This window comes from Sturnus vulgaris, chromosome 5 (genome assembly GCF_052056855.1).
Source record: "Sturnus vulgaris isolate bStuVul1 chromosome 5, bStuVul1.hap1, whole genome shotgun sequence".
NCBI lineage: Eukaryota > Metazoa > Chordata > Aves > Passeriformes > Sturnidae > Sturnus > Sturnus vulgaris.
The window spans coordinates 47696168-47714199 of record NC_142247.1 but is presented as its reverse complement, the minus strand read 5'-3'; the positions used below and the strand labels follow the sequence as shown (position 1 = coordinate 47714199).

Sequence of the window (18032 nt, the reverse complement as noted above, 5' to 3'; positions counted from 1 at the left end):
GCTTTAAAATGTAATCCTCTTGCTTTTGCATGGATATTGCATTTTTTGGCATATAAAGAGAAATACATTCAGCTATGAGTATGAACAGAAAAATAACAAAAAAAAACCCAGCCCAAATAAAGCTTGAACAGAATGTATGTACACCCATAAACTTCTCAAGTCTGAAACTGCAGCACCGATTGTGTTGGTAAGGTCACAATAATTTCAACATCATTCAAACTCTTTACAAGAAAAAAAAAAAAAGGCAAGTTTGCAAGAGTAATCAAATTTGAGTTTTGGATGGACATCTTGTCCAGGACAGACCTGACATATCTTCCCAAAGTGGTACGTACAAACCTTCTGAACTGAATGATAAAAATGAAATACACTAGTCTTCACTCACTGTTGTCATTGCACACATGGGCAGCCAGCCCCCCACGCTCCACATCATACATTGTAAAGCCTGTGATAGCCATCGCAGAGGTTCACAGCTGTAAACTTGCACTACTGCCCTCAACAGGGAGGAACACCACAAAGGGCAGAATTCAGCACGCGGGAAGGCAGTAGGTTATAGGAACTCTCTGAAGAGGAGCTCTGAGGAAGCTGCCTTCTGACACACCTTGCATGTTCTAGCTCTGATGAACCTGAAAAACAGGTCTAACCAAGACATCTGCAGAACTAAGCAGAAAACACAGGCTTCCTACTCCATATTCAAAATAAAAAAACAAAGTAAATCCCTTAAGAGCGTGATGCTGACCTCCAAATTGTTTCTTCCAGTTGCAGGGAATCTTACACTTCTGGGTCTTGGTGGTTTGTTTGCACTCAGCTCCAGTGCGAGTGCCCTCACGTGTCCCCAGGCCACAGTCACCACTGGTGGGCACACAGACACTCCACTGCCATTCCCCACAGTCAGACTTCTTCGCCTTTTTCTCTGGATGAAGACAAGGAACCAAGCCAGAAAAGTGGTCAATAGCGCCTATGGAGAAGTTGCCTAAACTTAACAAAAGTCACAGCAGCTGGGTAAGCAAGGAAGACATTCATAACACAATTGGTTAAAAGCAAACTGTCTGACATCCTCTTCACAATTCTGCAGAGACAGGTCAATACCTTTGAGTCCAAAGCAGGCTCATCATACAAACTCAGCCCCACTGGCATGTTTACTATTCCATTTGGATATTCTCAAGTGGATTCTCATCTCCAGAAATCTAAAAACTCACAGGGATCATTGACAAAAATATGCAGGAAGGCTCTCACTCAGAAAGGACACTCCTCTGTCTCCAGTAGCTGGTGGCATGCAAATATACTCAGTTCCAGCTGAAGCACTAAACACTAAACAATGAGAAATGTATGTGCTGGCATTGTATATCAGGGGATTTGAGCACCTCCTGGAAACAATCATGGGATGCCAACTTTTGATCTGCTATACCATGTCACATTTTATATCAGAATATGAACAAAACTTCAAAGACGAAGGAGCTACATGGAAAAGTGTACTCGAGGTGCTGTTAATTCAAGTGGGTTTGTTACTCAGGGAAAAAAAGTAAGGATCATGATTTTATTTAGATCCTTAAACCCAAGTTTTATGAGAAAAGACAGCAATGTTATCAAACCCAAGGATTCACAGAAATAATTACTTTGGCCCCTAAAATATCACAAGTAACTATAAATTTACTTATATAAAATTATTTTTCTTCTAGGTCTTGCATGTTTATGCTAGCATTTTCTCATATTTCCACAAAGCCAAAGTGCTTTAAAAGTTCCTTTTTTTTTTTTTACTGGGAACACTAATTCTGACAGACTCACAGTTCATATTATCTGGTGTATATGTTGCCTGAAAATAATAAGACCTCAAGAAAACCACAAAAAAATATGTTCCTTAAAAAAATGTCAAAATTGCGTTTGACACATACGAATTTTTCACCCTGGGCCAGTTTCTCCTATAATGAGGTCTGAGTTCATCACTGACAGAAAACAAGTACTGCTGGATATCTGGCTTTCTGTGCAACAGCAAGTTAGCACAATTCTTTGTCACAGGATTTGCACATCACACAGCATCAGTGTGGCACTGTCGTATATAACACTGAACAAGTGACATAACTGCTCTTTCATCACTCCTGTTTGGCTCCCCCTAAGTCAAGCATGAAACTATTCATGGAGTACATTTTAAGCTGCTTTGCAATATCCACTGTGTGATAAACCAAGGACTCCAGTCTCTGGGGCTCTCAAGCTCCCACTTGACATGGAAACCCATTTTGTTTCCCTATTTAACACAGAACAACATGACACAGACAAAAATCTTACCTGACATCAAAAGATTAACAAGTGACCTGATTTCATAACAAAACCAGAAGTGTTTGACATTCTCACACACATGCAATCTATCTTGGGGATTAATTCTGAATTAGACTGGACCTTACCTGGTTTCTCTTTCTTGCCAGCCTCAGTGGTACTCATGGCTGCCAGAAGGAAAACAAGTGCCAGGAAGGCAGCTGTGAACATTCGACCTTGCTGTTGTTGCTGTTGCATTCTGCAGATCAGTGACAGAGAGGGAAAAAATGGTTAGTGAGACTGTAGAAAGTGGGACTTCAACTAAAGCATTTTTGGGAAGCTCTGCTCCAGGTCCACAAGACACAAGCAGGTCAAAAATAATTAGCTATTGCCAGAATGGGCAATTATCTCCACTCTGGAGAGAATACAGATTTTTAAACTATTTTCCAGCCTGTATACTAAATCTACATCACTGATACTATTGGAGGAGTTTTGCCATGGGTAGCTCTGTAACTATTGCTTGTCTTCTAGATACCTGCTGGAGAATCAAGGATCCTGACAGGTCTGGAACCCCCCTCTTCTTTTCTGACCTCTGGCTGTGTAAAAATAAGCAAAATACACACTTAATTTTTCAGTTTACCAATTCATACGAAGTAGGGAATACTCTACTGTCCACCTTGCAAGGGCTGAAGTTTTTATTAGGCTTAACTTACATCTGAAAAGAGCTTCTTTCACAAAAACTTATATTGGTGACATGATGCATCATCTTTATTGTCATTGTCATGTTGCTACATACTTCTTCCTTCCCTTCCAATTAGTGCCTCTTTATAATATAAATTAACTGTTTGCATTTCAAACAATTCTATTATATGATAATTCAAAGCCGGCACAGAGATAGAACTTGTACACACTCCTAGAGGCTATCCACATCATGCTAATGAATCCAAGATCTGAATTTGGGAAGCAGATATTCAAATACAAAAAGGTATTAAATACATTTACTTGGGATTGAAGCATCAGTCACCAATTGTTGCAGTGTGTTGTTTAGTTTGGTCTCTTCCCTATGTTATATGGTTTGTTTTTAGTTTACTCCCCTGAGTTCTGTATAAAATGGTTCAATCCTTTCCTGCCTTTCCCTTGTCCTTCAACCCTACTCCCCACCTACCTTCCAGATTGGGGAGATGGGCAGGGAACAAACTCCACCCAGAGCCCTATCAATCTTCCCTAGCCCCTCCCATATTTCTAGAATGTTCCAAGTCAGTTATCCCTTCTCCGATGTATGGTTTGCTGCTGTAACCGCGTTCCTGCCCTTGTATTCCCTCACTGGTTTACTATGTAAGTTTCCCCGCCTTGTGTGCCTCCCCCAAGTTACCGTGACTGGCCAATGTTTTGTACCCTCCCCTTGGACCTCCCTGTATTTAAGTTGGCGCACAGGTGAGTTCTGTGCCTTTTGCGGTTTCTCCTCCCTGACTGCTGACCTCCTCCCTGTTCCTCCAATAAACCCTTTCCTTCGGAACCGTAAAAGGTCTCCCCTGCGCTCTTCATTCTCCCTGGATGGATTGCCCAAGCGGTAGCATGGAGCTACACCTCTACCTTGGGTTTCCTATGGGTACCTGGGGAGAGGTACTCCTGACATGCGCTTGCCCGGAGCTAGCCGGGGGCCCAGACAAAGTGGGCGAGGAAGGTGAGCTGCATCAACCAATCAGGCACCTGAGTCATTCTGAGCTCTTTCCCATTTCTATAATTTGCATTGTCTCATTTCGGCACTGTTTATTGGAACACAGGGCCTTCAATACATATGTTAAAAATAAGCAACCTCCCCCTTTCCTAGAGACATCTCTCCAGTAGGCAGCCAGGTACCAAGACAGTGGACAAGACATTGCTTGGATGAAAGGAAGGTTTCTGCAATTTTTTGTTTTATTTTTCGTTTTCCTCAAACCAGGACCCATGACGTTCATGTTACACCAGCCTTCAGAGGAAGTGTAACAGTGCCACTAAGATGGTCTTTAAAACTCAGCTAGACTGATATTTACAGAGACTTTAATGGCAGCCTGATCTTATTTGCTGAGCACAGCAACTGTGGAGGAGAAATATTTCTCAACATGAACAAAGAACAAAATTTATTTGAAATTTAATTTGGCACTCCCCAGTATTCTCTGCTGGCAACCTCTTGCTTAAATGCAACATAATTATAACTGACATGAAAAACAGGAGAGGAATCACAAACATGGAGACTTTTAAGTATCTGACTTTAATATAATTCTAGAAGTCAGATGAGACATCTTATTAGGTGTGTTGAAATAAAGTTCATTTGAAGACTGCAAGAGGCCTGGCATTCAAATGTCTGAAAGAGACGTCATTAGCACCAGTTTCATTTACTTCAAAAGGAAGTATTATGTCCCATAAAGAAGACGAAGAAAGGACCACTATTGTTTCCAGCAAATTCAAAGGAGCCCAGAGTAGAGTATGTGAGTTTCCAGAGAGCTTGGGTTTGTTTTTCCCTTTCTTTTGCTATGTTTCCACTTAGAGCCTCTCATATTTCACAGAAAATTAATAAAATAAATAGATAAATACATTAAATAAGCAATTAAAAATAAAATATGCAACCTGCCTTTTAGCTCAGCTTACTTCAAATTGCTTTTCCATAATCAAATGAGCATCTATTTTATGAGGAAAGGCTGAGAGAATTGTGTTTGTGCAGCCTGAAAAAGAGAAGGCTTGGGGTGATCTAATTGCAGCCTTCCAGTACCTGAAGGGAGCTCCCGAGAAAGATGAAGAGAGACTTTTTACAAGAGCATGTAGTGACAGAACAAAGATGAATTAATTCAAATTGAGAGTAGAGTTAGATAAGATATTAGGAAAAAAGTCTTTACTGTGACCGCGGTGAGGCACTAGAACAGGTTACCCAAGGAAGTTGTGGAATCCTCATCCCTCAAAGTATTCAAGGCTAGGTTGGATGGAGTGCTGAGCAACTGGCCTAGTAAAAAGATGTCCGTACCCATGGCAGGGGCTTGGAATTAAATGATCCTCAAGGTCTTTTCCAATACAAACCATTCTATGATTTTTCAATAGTATGACAACTGTGTTTGAATCAATCTCCACACTTAGTCCCTTGTCCCTTTCCTTTGGGGGAGCTTCCCCACCAGTAACACTGCACATCCCCTAACACCCCATTTTCACTATAATATGTCTTCTCACTTCATCTCTTCCAATCAGCTTTTCAGAACCCTTTGTTGAAGGAGAGAGTTAATTGATTTCATGGAAGCACACATAGCAGGATATCCAAACACTTTCATACCTCAAGTCACTGTCTGAGGGGTATCAGAAGCTGAAGCAAAAGCAGCACTAGTGGTTTTATTCTACAGGATGCCACCACATACAAGAGATGGTCACAGTTTTGGAGCTGCCTCCTACATCCTCATCGCCCACCCCAGGGACCTGGGATGTGGTCACACATATCCCAGAGGCTCCCCAGTCACTGGGAGTCATGGATAACTCTTACTAGGGGAGTTGCCTCATATTAAGTTGAAAGGGACTCAAATTTAAATCTGACTGACATTCTTTTCAGTAAAACATATGGGGAAAATGGTTAGGCTTTGGAGTCTGAAATATTCCAGAAGCCCTATAAACAAAGCCCTACAGAGCCTTAATATAGTATGTTTTCCTAAGACTCCTCTACACTTGCCCAAATGTCTAATGCAAACACTGAACCTGCAGAGATACAGATATTTCATCTCTCTGCAGAGACCCAGGCTGCTCCTGAAGTGCTTTTCCTATACCTGCAAGTGAAAAGCCATGTACAAACAGAGACCTTGCTTCACACCACACTAACACTTCAAATATGATGTAACCAGTATGACCACAGAAAACCATTTAACTGGCACATGATAAACAGCAAAGGTGGGTGCTCTTGCAAATTTACAAACAGTCCATATGTAGTACTCACAAAATAGTAGGTATTTTTTTCAAAAGGCCAGAAAATGCTATCTACCAGCAAGTATATGAGTCTAATCCTCAGTTTTTCTTGGGAATATTTTAGTTGGCAGTTAAAAGATAGATTAAGATAAAAACTCACCAGACCAGACTTGGTTCTGCAAACAATGTATTCTACTGAAAATAACTGTGTCTTTTTTGGTTTATTTTTTTCAAAATTCAAAGGTGACAGTCTGCTTTTTTATTAGATTCTTTGATAATGTTCTCTGTTCAGCCTTCGATTTAAAGAACAGACAGAACTGCTAATACTAATGAAATAAAAAGTGTTATACTGCATACAAAGTGGACTCACTTGGATATTTTGATTTTCATAATGAGCCTTTTGGCTACACCAACCGCAACAGGTAATTCATGTCCCATGAGAGGAAAGCATCTCTAAAATCCTGTATGACTGCCCTTAAAGGAGAAAGATGGCAGCATTTAAACAAATGCTAGGGGTATTTACAACCACAGAAAGACAAATATAAAAGTGAAAGAAAGAAATGAGATTTTTGAGGTTTGGGCTGCTACAGGAAACGTCATAAGAGAGAAAAGGTAAAGAGAGAGAAAGAGAGTTTAGAACAGTTTAAATGGCAAGTTGGAACAACATGAGGAAAAGAGAGTGAGTAATCACATAAAGGGCACCAAAGCAGGAAAGAGAGAAGAATAAGTGGTTAATGACAGTTAAACACTAAACCAGAGAATGTTAAAAAAGGCATGAAGTGCATAATGAGGGGAGAATTGAAGACCAGTTGAGATATGCCATAGCAAGTGGCTTCTTGCAGCAAAAATAAGGCATAGGAATTACTTTAGTGTTACAGTTAATTTCACAGTCAATCTGTGTTTGAGAGTAAAAAATGAAAGGAAAATTAAAAAGGGCAGGCAATCAGAGAATTAATGACTCCATCAGCTATCCATCCATGGTTTCAATGACATGTTGAGCCTCAGAAAGAGAATAGGGCAGAAATCACTCCATGGTTGAAGTTTAAGAGACTTTTTGAGCAGAGCTTGAGCCTCCCACTCTAAATCACACACTACCCCCAACCAAATCCATTTTACAATCCCTCTCAAGGGCAGCCCAAGGCAGCACAGGCATTTCCATGCTGTTCTTCCCAGACTTCTGAATCTCTGCTAGTGAAAGTCAAGCTTGCAGAGTGACTTTATTTGTACTCACACAATTAACTCACACCCAGGTACTCCTGAATCTGAACAAGTCTTTCCCAAACACAAGCCTTCAGAACAAAGCAGACAATTTTGGATGAAGCTCTATTGGTGAGCAAGTGTTTATTTTTCCTGGCCTGAATGAAGCTGGCATATGCAACACATCCCAGGATCACATATGCCTTTTACAGGTGGCTTTTTTTGCTGTTAATAAGTTTTATGCACAAGCCCTTCCCTTCATCTGTTCTTTCCAAAGCAACTGGCAAGGTCCCAGTTATAGAAGCAAGTATTTCTTTATTAGTCCATATGAGTGGAATCTACCACTCTGAACTATCAGGTCTTCTTACATTATTATAATAACCTGCCCATGTCCTCCAGCTCTTCCAGAGTAATGTGCCAAACATCAGCTGTGTTGATGATACTGTTCAGCTGCATAAAAAGCAATACTGAAGGTATTGCCATTGCTAATGATGGGCCACAGGCTTTGTAGTGAGTTTGCCAGGGCTCTGCACTGAGACTTTTTGAGGCTTGCCCTTTCTGAGCATTCCTTGGCCACAGTTTTGTCATAGTTGCTTTAGCTGCAACAGCATTTTTTCTTATTGACCAACCATGGCTGATTTGATTTACTTTTCTTTGTCACTGTATGGAGTCAAACAGGTTTTATGACTCTATTATGGTAATATCATATAAAGAAATGCAGGGCTGTTATGTTAGCAAAGGCCTTCAGAAGTAGAGACACAATGCAGAGGAGTACAGACATGGAAGATATGAGATGGGGCACCAGCTTGACAACAGAGACACAAACACTTGCTATAAACAACTGTCCCACAGTCAGATAAAGAAACTCAGACATGGACCTGGATGAAACTGGATACAGGGGAAGAAAGTGGAAACAGAAATAGTTTCCAATATACCTAAAAGGTGTCATCTCTAGGAAGTTTCGATATAACAAGACTGCAGACCAATGAAGAGAGAGAAAGGCATGAAAGCATGCCAGCAAACATAAAAAAAATCAACCAACCAACCAAAAAAACCCCCAACAAAAAAGAACCCCCCCCCCAAAAAAAAAAAAAACAAACCAAACCAAAAAACCCACAACCCCAGGTTAATCCTAGAGCAAGGAAAATGAAACCAGTAACATGAACATTCTTCTGAACAAGGCCTCCAGATGATGACAGGTCACCATAACCATCTCCACCAGCCCCATGCAATGAAATCACCAACCTGAGGGCTAAGAAGAGCTGGGGAAGGGTCAGCATAACATCAGAAAAAGTGTATGTATAACAGTTTTAACTGTGGTGGTAGTGGCGTTGTTAATATTATAATAGCTGCAGAGATACAACATTTTGCTGCAATAATTACACGCACACTAATAACAATCCTTGGATTAGACCATTAAGATTTAAATTTATACTAAAAATAAATCTTTGGCTTAACATAACTATATAAAAAAAGGTTTAGTTCCTCTTTTGCAGTGAACAATATTTTGAGCTATGACTCCCAGCTTCACACATATTATTTTCATCCCACGACCACAAATAAAAACGCAGCCCATGTGCAGACTTAAGAAGTTCCTGCAACCCATTATTTTTCTTCAAAACACTGCTCATTTTGAGTCCTCTTTAAACTCCCTGTCCACGTTAGAACTAGTTTTTGCATTAATCCTTTTTTTTCCCTGCTTGAATGAATAATTTCTCATCAAGTCCCACAACAAATACTTTAATAAATTACAGTTTGATTAGTGCCAGATTAGTCACATCCACAAAATCAGTTATTAAATGAGCTAGTTTGGGACATCAGTCTCCTTTCAGTAAACACATGCTGTGTTTAATGAAACTTAATATTTAACTCCACTTCTTAAATTATTCTCTTATTCAAAATGTGCTCTATTTTGCAGTCCATCGAGGGCAGATGAATATGTCTGCAGCTACCTGGATCTGCTTATTTCTCTCTTCTTAAATGCAATGTTTTTTTTTGCTAAACTCTAGTTGCACAACAGGAGGAAATAAAATTTGGTCCATGGTTTAATGGTCTTAATCAATCTGAAATGTCACATGCCATTTTTACAATAGTCAGAGATGGAAACACAAGCTTTCTCTGTAAAAGAGAAATTAAGAGCAGTTAGCTCTTGGGAGTTTTACTTCAGAAACACTTGAAGAATCTTTTGCTTCTCCAGGTCTTTATCTCATTCACCCCCTGGTGCTTGCCCCTGTGTCCTATGTGATCTCCCATTTAGATTTGAGGCAATGCTAACATGCTTCTGGAGACAGACCTTTATGAGCCATAATCTTCCAGCTGTAACATGTTCCCTCTTCCTTTGCACACATACACATTTCTTTTGTTGTCTTTATTTGCACTACTAGGGAAATAAAATTTAAAAGCTAGATCTGCTCTTCGTTTCCCTTGCAAGATTTAAGCCAGCTTAGTTTTTGGTGAGGCTCAGCAATTTTCCACTTCTGGACTTCTAAGACATTACTTTATAGGATGATTACTACCATTTTTTTTTAATTTCTGTAAACTCATAATAGCACTTCAGTGGCTTGATCCCCTGTTAGATATGGAATTCCTCTCTACAGTTTTTTTCCCACTCTTTCTTGAGGAAACAATTTTCAATTTTTTTACTATTTTAATACAAATAAATTTGAATTAGTCTTTCATAAAAAATCTTGCACCAGTCCAGCACACATAACCAGTTTGCTTAATTTCACAGAAACCAACTTTTAAAATTTAAAACTTAGATCTATGTTTATACTCCTACACAGCATAAAGCAAATCAGCTTGCTAATACTGGATACAAATGGTTATTTTTACAGATAAACTTTAAGACGAGATATAAGGTCATACTAAATTTAATTCTAAAGTACTTCAACTTTTTATATTCCTTTGGTAGGCAGTGAAGAAAGCACATCAACAAATGTTTAACCCCCTAATACTGTTAGCATCGTTTACCTTCTAAGTTAAGTTTTGAAAGATAAACCCTTCTGTAATGAAATGTATCTTTGTATTTTAGCCATGCATAAAAACACAAGGGCCTATAACTAAAGTTATCCACATCTAACTTTGGGATGATACAAAGTTTTTCCATATGTTTTTCCATACTCTTCCAAGATAAGATTCATATGGCTCAAAACCATCTTATGCATCACAGAATCATGGAATATGCTGAGTTGGAAAAGACTCATCAGAATCATTAATTCCACCTCCTGCCCCTGCACAGGACACCCCAGGAATGACACCATGTGCCGAGAACATTGTCCAAACAGAGGCTTGGTGCTGACACCACTTCCCTGGGGAGCCTGTTCAGTGCCCAACCACCTTCTAGGGGAAAAACTTCTTCCTGAATATCCAACCTAAACTTCTTCCAACCAACTTCAGGCTGGTTTGTCGAGTCCTGTCCCTGATCATGAGAGTAAAGTGATACCTGCCCCTCCACTTCACCTCATTGAAGACCACAATGAGGTCTCCCTTCAGTTTCTTCTCTGGGCTGAACAAAACAAGTATGCCAATAGCTTTTTTTTATTTTTTTATTTATTTATTTATTTATTTATTTATTTATCTAGTGCATATTGTTCATTTCCAGCTGTATTTCCCTTGCTGTGGTTTCTCTATTTTCTGAACCTTTTCTGGACCTTCAAGTTGTGTTAACCAGTCATGACTGCCATAACAGAGTGTGTGGGGGCTAATCCAATAATTTTAATTTTCAAGTACTACACCTCTTTCCAGCTTCGCCAGTTAATTTCCCAGGCCACCCACACCTGGTATTTCTCTCTATTCTCACCTATTGTGTTGCAGGTTCCAACTTCTCCTTAACTGCTTTCCATTCTGACTACTGTGGTTTACAATCTAATTTAGTTCTTTGTCTTGTCTACCCTGCCACTGTAGTGTCATTCCTTTATACAATGCAGAATCTTTATTCACCTTACTTTTCCTTTCCTGAGTACAAAAAGTAGACAGACATCGCATACATTTCTCTGTATGCTTTCTCAGGGGTAAAGGTCACCAAAATCTTCTCAGAGCACAGCATCTTGAGTCTCCATCGTTTTATCACATATTCATGGACCAAAGAAATGCTGTGTTCATTTAAAACTATTACTACAGTCTTAGTGATCTAAGCCCAAGACTGAGTCAAGATTTAAAGAAAGAAAGAACATTTAATTATAATAACTGACTGTTCAGCCAAATGGTCTCTGACTCAAAAACAATGTCTTAATCTCATTTATAACAATAGTGATCTTTCAGAATGATTTTGTTAAAGAGAACCTACTAGGATAATGATGAAACACCGAGTTTTCTTCTCAGCAAATTAATTAATGAAATTATATTTTATGCTTGGGTGGGTAGGGGTGAGTGGGTTGGTCATTGTATTAAAAAATATTAATTCAGAGACCTGTAGCCACTGCCAAAAGAAAAACCTGTGTGCTCATTTTCCATACTTCTGTGACTTTTCTGAGAGGGCTTGGTTTCCTCTTGGCCCATAGTAATGAAATTTTGGCAGCTCCATCGCTAACACCAAACACTGGATGCCAGTACTTTGGGCCTGTGTACTAACAAGACAGTTCAAAGCCATGTAGGAAACTGAAAATAAGCTCCCTGCATTTCAGCCCTGGAGTAGAGCCAGCATTACAACAACAACCTCCAGGTCCCCATTTCGAAACACACAACCCAGTGCAGCTGACCAGTCATCCTGCCTGGCAAAATGATAAGAGAATTAGGGAGTTTCGACTAACAGTCACTTTTCAGCTTTTCTTTTTTCTCTCCTCTACCTGGCTTCCATTTGGGGGTAGAGAGAGGGGCCACCACACATGGAAGCAGCTCCCGCAATGCTCTCCCTCTATGCAGGAGGGGAAAAGCTGGCAAGCAGCAGCTGGCAGGGAAGAGGCAATCGCTTCAAGGTGAGCCAGTGCCGGAAGGAGTTGGGTAAGCAGCAATTATTCTGCACTATAGTGGCAAATTTGAGAAACATAAAATTGAGTGTAATTACCTGTTTGTGGCTACAGATTAGTCAGGGAGAAGTGAGAAAGCCCTAGAAGGCTGAAATTATATTTGACAAACTTTCTTTTTTTTTTTTAAACTAGCATTTATACTCAGCTACAGCACAGGGTACCATAAGAAAAAGCAAGAATTAAACAGTTAGCTTAAAAGGAAAAAAAAATCATAGCATGACCCTTCTGATAAGTCCAAGTCAAACGCTTAATTTCAAAAATTGCAGTGTGCAGCTCAGGGACAACCTTTCTCAATGTGTAACCACCTCTATGTTCTGTTTTCTACATGGACATTTTTAAGGGCCAGAAGAATGAGCAATGAGGTCAGCAAACAATGCCAATGCCATAAAAAAAGTAGGGAACCAAGAATTACATGCCTGAAGAAAATAATTAACATGCAATCAAACAAATAAAAAAACCCCAAACAAACAAACATAAAAAGCAAAAACCAAGGACCTATATTAACACGTCCTATCTAGTTTTGTTCAAGTAAATAAACTAATAAGTTCAGTTATGGATAACAGTTCCCCTAGTCTTTGATATTTGCTTAGCTGATTGCATGTTTGTCTCTCATATGAGGCTAAGGCAAATACACATACTGTGGATATTTTATATTTCTAGTTCCTCAGACACAAATGAATAGTTCAAGTTATAACAGATACCCCTAGGTACATTAATTCTGCCTTTAAATGCTGAGCATAATTTAGACTAGTGTAATACTCAAGAAAATAGAAAACAAATACAAATGGAACATTTCTTTCATTTTTCCAAAATGCTTCATGGGACAACATCAGTTTCCACAGGATAGCAACTCTTTGAAAGCATTCTTATGAATTAAAAGAAATTTATGTGTGTTTTTATAAGCTCACTACTATACAACTTCATCCCTTTCCATTAAAAAAATAATTTTACACAAGCTATACAGAGGATCCTACTGCTTCTCACAGGCAGACTCTACAGATACTTCTGTAACATAATATCTAAACTAGAAATCTGAAACTCTGTTTGGACTTCTCATTAGCCATCTCTCTCCCAGGGAGCACCAAGAATTGTGCAATTCCTTTATTAGTTTTAGGCAAAATTCTGCCAAACCAGATCACTATAATCTTTTACCTGATCAAAGAAGAATGAATCAGTTATAAAAGGTGTCATTTTCAGGGGTCAAAATTTAGCATTCATGCAGTATGGTTGTGAGCAAGACATAATGGTAGCAAATAGTTCCTTCCTCAAAGGAAAAGCGTAGTAAGTGGAAACATAATGCTAAACAAACACAACAGGCAGCACTGATGGCTAAAAGGCCAAAGAATTAAAAATCTGGAGTGGAAATGGCCAAAACTTTCAAGGGGATTAAAAATGCCTTGCTTCTCTTTTTCCAGACCTCCAATATGAGACTTTGAAAACGCGATTTTGTATTTCAGACAGCCTAGGGAACACATCTAATATTTCTAAACAGTAATAACTGAGAAGGAGAAAATACCCAACTAACAACCTAGCAACAAAAAAAAAAAGAAAGAAACCAAAAACCAAACCTATTCAGTATCATAAACTGATGTTAAGAAACCAGCTATATCTATAAAGGGATGAAAAAACAAGCTGTGCTTTTAAAAAAAGCATTACATCTCTTTAATGTAAAAGGGGTGGTTGCTATTTTTTCTGTTGGTCCCCAGTGAGTGTAGAGAGATCATTTTCTTAGCCCTGGACTTAAAAAATTGTCTTAGAAATGAGATTTTTGAAATGAACATTGCTGTTGAAATCTGTTTCCTCTCATTCCCCAAGCCCTTATTTTGTTGCTCTCCACAACACACACATTTTCTTCCTCTCTTTCACTCTTTGTGGGTCTGAGGAAGTCTGGGCTCTGAACTGGTAACTAATACAGTTCTGCAACTGCCTCTTTTATTGACCTTCTCCAGCTGAGAGGCTGGAGAAACAAAACAAAAACCCAAATCAGCTCCTATTACAGTTCATTCAACTATATTTTCAGATCTTAATTGAAAAAGACATTTTAAACCACTTGTTGCTGCAATTTTTTCCCTCTCCTTGCTCTTCCCACAACAATCACAGCTGTTGTCTCAGTATCAACAAAATCACAGTGGGCTTCGACTTTCATTTCTCCAGGACTAAAGAATAGACACTCCAATCTCTCTCTATTCTCTTTCAACTCTGCCGCCCTAGGATGCAAAAGATATAATTACTTGATGACAGCAGAGGGAAAACAGACTCTTAGTAGTTATTCTTTCTGCCTCTTTTCACATCTCAAACTACCAGAGGTTTTGCTTTACCTAATGATCTTCTGGTGGCCTGAGACTGTTAAAACACAAAGAAGTTTTTCACGGTTTTTCAAAGTCTCTGATAAGTGGCCAGATCCCAACTACTCCACTGCCATGACACTACAAGACCAGAAAATGGCAAATGAATACTATTACAGAGAACCTTCTGATATAAAGAATATTGACACCTCCTTGGCTACGTAATGTGTTTTCATCTGCCAGAGATTAATTTGGGTACCTTCTGAAATATTTTAGAGTAAGGAGGGGCATATTCCCATCCACTTGCTGAACAGATTGCAGAAAAGAGTCTCTCACTGTCCCTGTCTACCAAAGAGAAAGTTTTCTTTACTCATATAAATTCATTTATTGAAACAGAGCAAGCTTATGAAGCTCCAATTTCCTGTCCATTGCAGTTGCAACAATGTCCAATGGCTATCACAGTCAGGAAGGAAAGAAAAAAGGAGCAATCAAGGAGCAATTTTTTGTAACTGAGTCCAGAGCCAAAGGTTATTACTAATACTGTGAGGACACAAACTGTGTGCAGATATACTTTGATGTCACCACAGTCCCAGTGGTCACATCACCATTGTGAATAAATCATGGTTTGAGAGTTGTGACATGATTTGCATAATGAACAGCTGTACTGTACAGGCCAAACAGATGCCTCCACTGTATTTTCATTTTCTCCCTCTGCCCCAATGAAGACATTTTCAGTTCAATGGCAATAGGCAAATCACAGCATCTGTCACTATCCTCACTTTTACGTCTATGGAACAGGGATAATAGCACTTGCCTCCCTTAAAAGAACACTGAGAAACCCATAATAAAAATGATTATGTGAAGAGGGCATAATTTTATCAGCCAGCATCAGCTGCTGCTTGCTCTACTTTCCTGCATCTCGTGCCTCGTTCCAGGTTTTGATCAGGGTAGCCAGACTCCCTCAAGCAGAGGAGAGCAGCAGGAACACTCTGAGACTCCCAGTGGCTTAGCATGTTGCTAAAGGAAAGCTGTCAGACTCAGCAGAACCCCCTTATCTTTGATAAGTATCTTTCCTCAAAAGTAAACAAATTTTGGCAAATATTTGAGTTTTGATTTGCCTGAGATGGCTGTCAGGTTGCAGAATTCTTACTGTTTTATTTTCGTTTATTTTAACTTCAAATCAAGCTCTCAGAAATAGTCCATACTCATAAAGAAAATAACCCATTTTATTTCTTTTATTCATTATGACTCTGTCTCCTTTGCTGTTTTTCCCTTCAGATGACATTCCATAATATGCAGTACAGTCAGAAAGCACAGAGCCTCTCACCAATGCCCTCTATTAACCTTTCCAAAAGACTCCATTTACATTTTTTTTATTTCAGAGAAATTGTCTCTTTGCTTCATGTGACAAACATCAGGGCATTGGGACATTTATGCAAAAATGAATTAGGAAAAAATTAAATAAACTGAAGCAAAGGCTATGTGAAATGAAATCTGTGTTTCAGACTATTTGTGACAGTGGGCTAGAATGTGTTTTTAAATTCTTCTCATTTAAGAACCGTGAGAAGAGAGAGGACAGCAGTGTGGCATGTTATCTCATCTTTGCCAGTCAGCAAATAGCATCTCCAAGGCACATATGCCCTCCAGTGTGACACCAGTCAGCAAATAAAGCCAAAAGCCCAGACCTCCTGTTCTGCAACTGATTCATAGAAACACAGAATATTTCAGCTTAGAAAATACCTTTAAGATCATCAAGTTCAACCTTCAACCTAGACTGCCAAGACCACCACTTAACCCATGTCTCTCAGTGTCACATCTTCACATTACAGGGACGGTGTCTCAACCACTTCCTTGGGCAGCCTGTTCCAGAGCTTGACAACTCCTTCAGTGAAGAAATATTTCATAATATTCAATCTAAACCTCCCCTGGTGCAACTTGAGGCCAGTTCTGCTCATCCTATCACCTATTACTTGGGAAGAGTGACCCTAATCTCAGCACAACGTCTTATCAGGTACTTCATAGCCCTTCCCACTTGGCTGGAACTTTAGGAACTGCCTCACCTCTTCCAGTGCAATTTAAACAACTAAGTTGGACCCTCCCTTGAATTCATGAAAGAACATTTATCATATAATTTAACAGTAGCAAAAATGAGCTGGGATGCACTGCCATTTCCTTTTCAGTTATTGGAGACAGGCCAATGCTCGCCATCAATGCTAGAAAGGAACAACTTTTTGACAGCTGGAGTGAAGCAGCTTTAGGCTGTTCACTCCTGGTGTCAGCACCACAAGGTAGTGCCTCCATCCATTGGAGATTTCTTGTGTCCTAGAAACAAGCAAGCCAGTGGAAGAAAAGAAAGTACAATCATCATCAATTGACAGAACAGAAACTGTGGTTTACAGACATAAATAAACTTGCTTGTAATTATCCAAAAATGTGTGTGACAGAGGGCAATTTTTTCAGAGAAATAGTCTTTTACCTTAATGAGGAAAACATGCTAGACAGAAAATCCGACTTTCAAACATGCCCAGGAAGACAGCCTTGTCCCTGTCCAGGCTCTTAACTTACTGGAATAAGTTTCATTTTTCTGTACAAGGTAAAAAATATCAAATTATACTGTAGCTATATCATTTCAGATGATAGAGGATGAAGTTGTACAGCATGCAACACACCTGAGGTGAGACTTCAGTGTAGCCTTTTTGGCTTTTGGACAGTTGAGCTTTTTTGTTACTTTCCATAAAAATTTTTCCATTTTGGAAGTCAATACAGAGTTGCATACTTGCAGCAAAATTTTGGTAGCTACAGAGTAAGTCTGCAGGCTGTATGACTATTGAGAGGACACCGTGTCTCAACTACATTCCAGCAAAGCAACAGGTCAAAATACATTCAATTTTTTAAAAGTCTGTTTTCATCTACCCAAGTAGGGCGGGAATGTGTCTTCACGGCTGATTAGTCTTCTCTGTTATCATCCTTATCTGTTGGAAAGTTGTGGAAAAATTCAGAATGAAAAATTCTTGTCATCTGACATCTCTGCTCTAAACTGAGAGTCACCATTTCACTCTGTCCTTTCAATTACCCTTCCAAGTCTCACTTTCTCCAGTCACAGATAATGCTCCCTTTCTCTTTGTTCCTTTATCCTTGTACACACATTTTTGAAGAGAATGTCCTTATGAGTTTTTCTGCACCTTATGGCTGCTTCAGGTTGCAAAGTCCTCTCTGAAGAACTAATAAAGACTAATAAAACAATTAAAAAATAAAATAAATTTAAAAATAAAATAAAATAAATAAAATATAAAAATAAATAAATAAAAAAATAAAAAATAAAATAAAAAATGAAATAAAATATAAAAATAAAAAATAAATAATAAAATAATAAAATAAGTAAAAAATAAATAAAAAATAAAGTAAAATGAAATAAATAAATTAT

The 18032-nt window shown here is 38.9% G+C and overlaps 1 protein-coding gene across 1 annotated transcript in view; it reads right to left on the bottom strand.

Moving 5' to 3' along the window:
* The window catches only part of PTN (pleiotrophin), a 77273-nt gene that overhangs the window by 21170 nt on the left and 38071 nt on the right, over window positions 1-18032 (bottom strand). Inside the window, exons 2-3 of the mRNA XM_014881603.2 lie at window positions 2397-2506; window positions 737-910 (exon numbers count right to left, since the gene is read on the bottom strand). Coding sequence (XP_014737089.1) covers window positions 737-910; window positions 2397-2505 — 283 coding nt within the window. The 5' untranslated portion in view covers window position 2506. The remainder of the gene's footprint in view (window positions 1-736; window positions 911-2396; window positions 2507-18032) is intronic.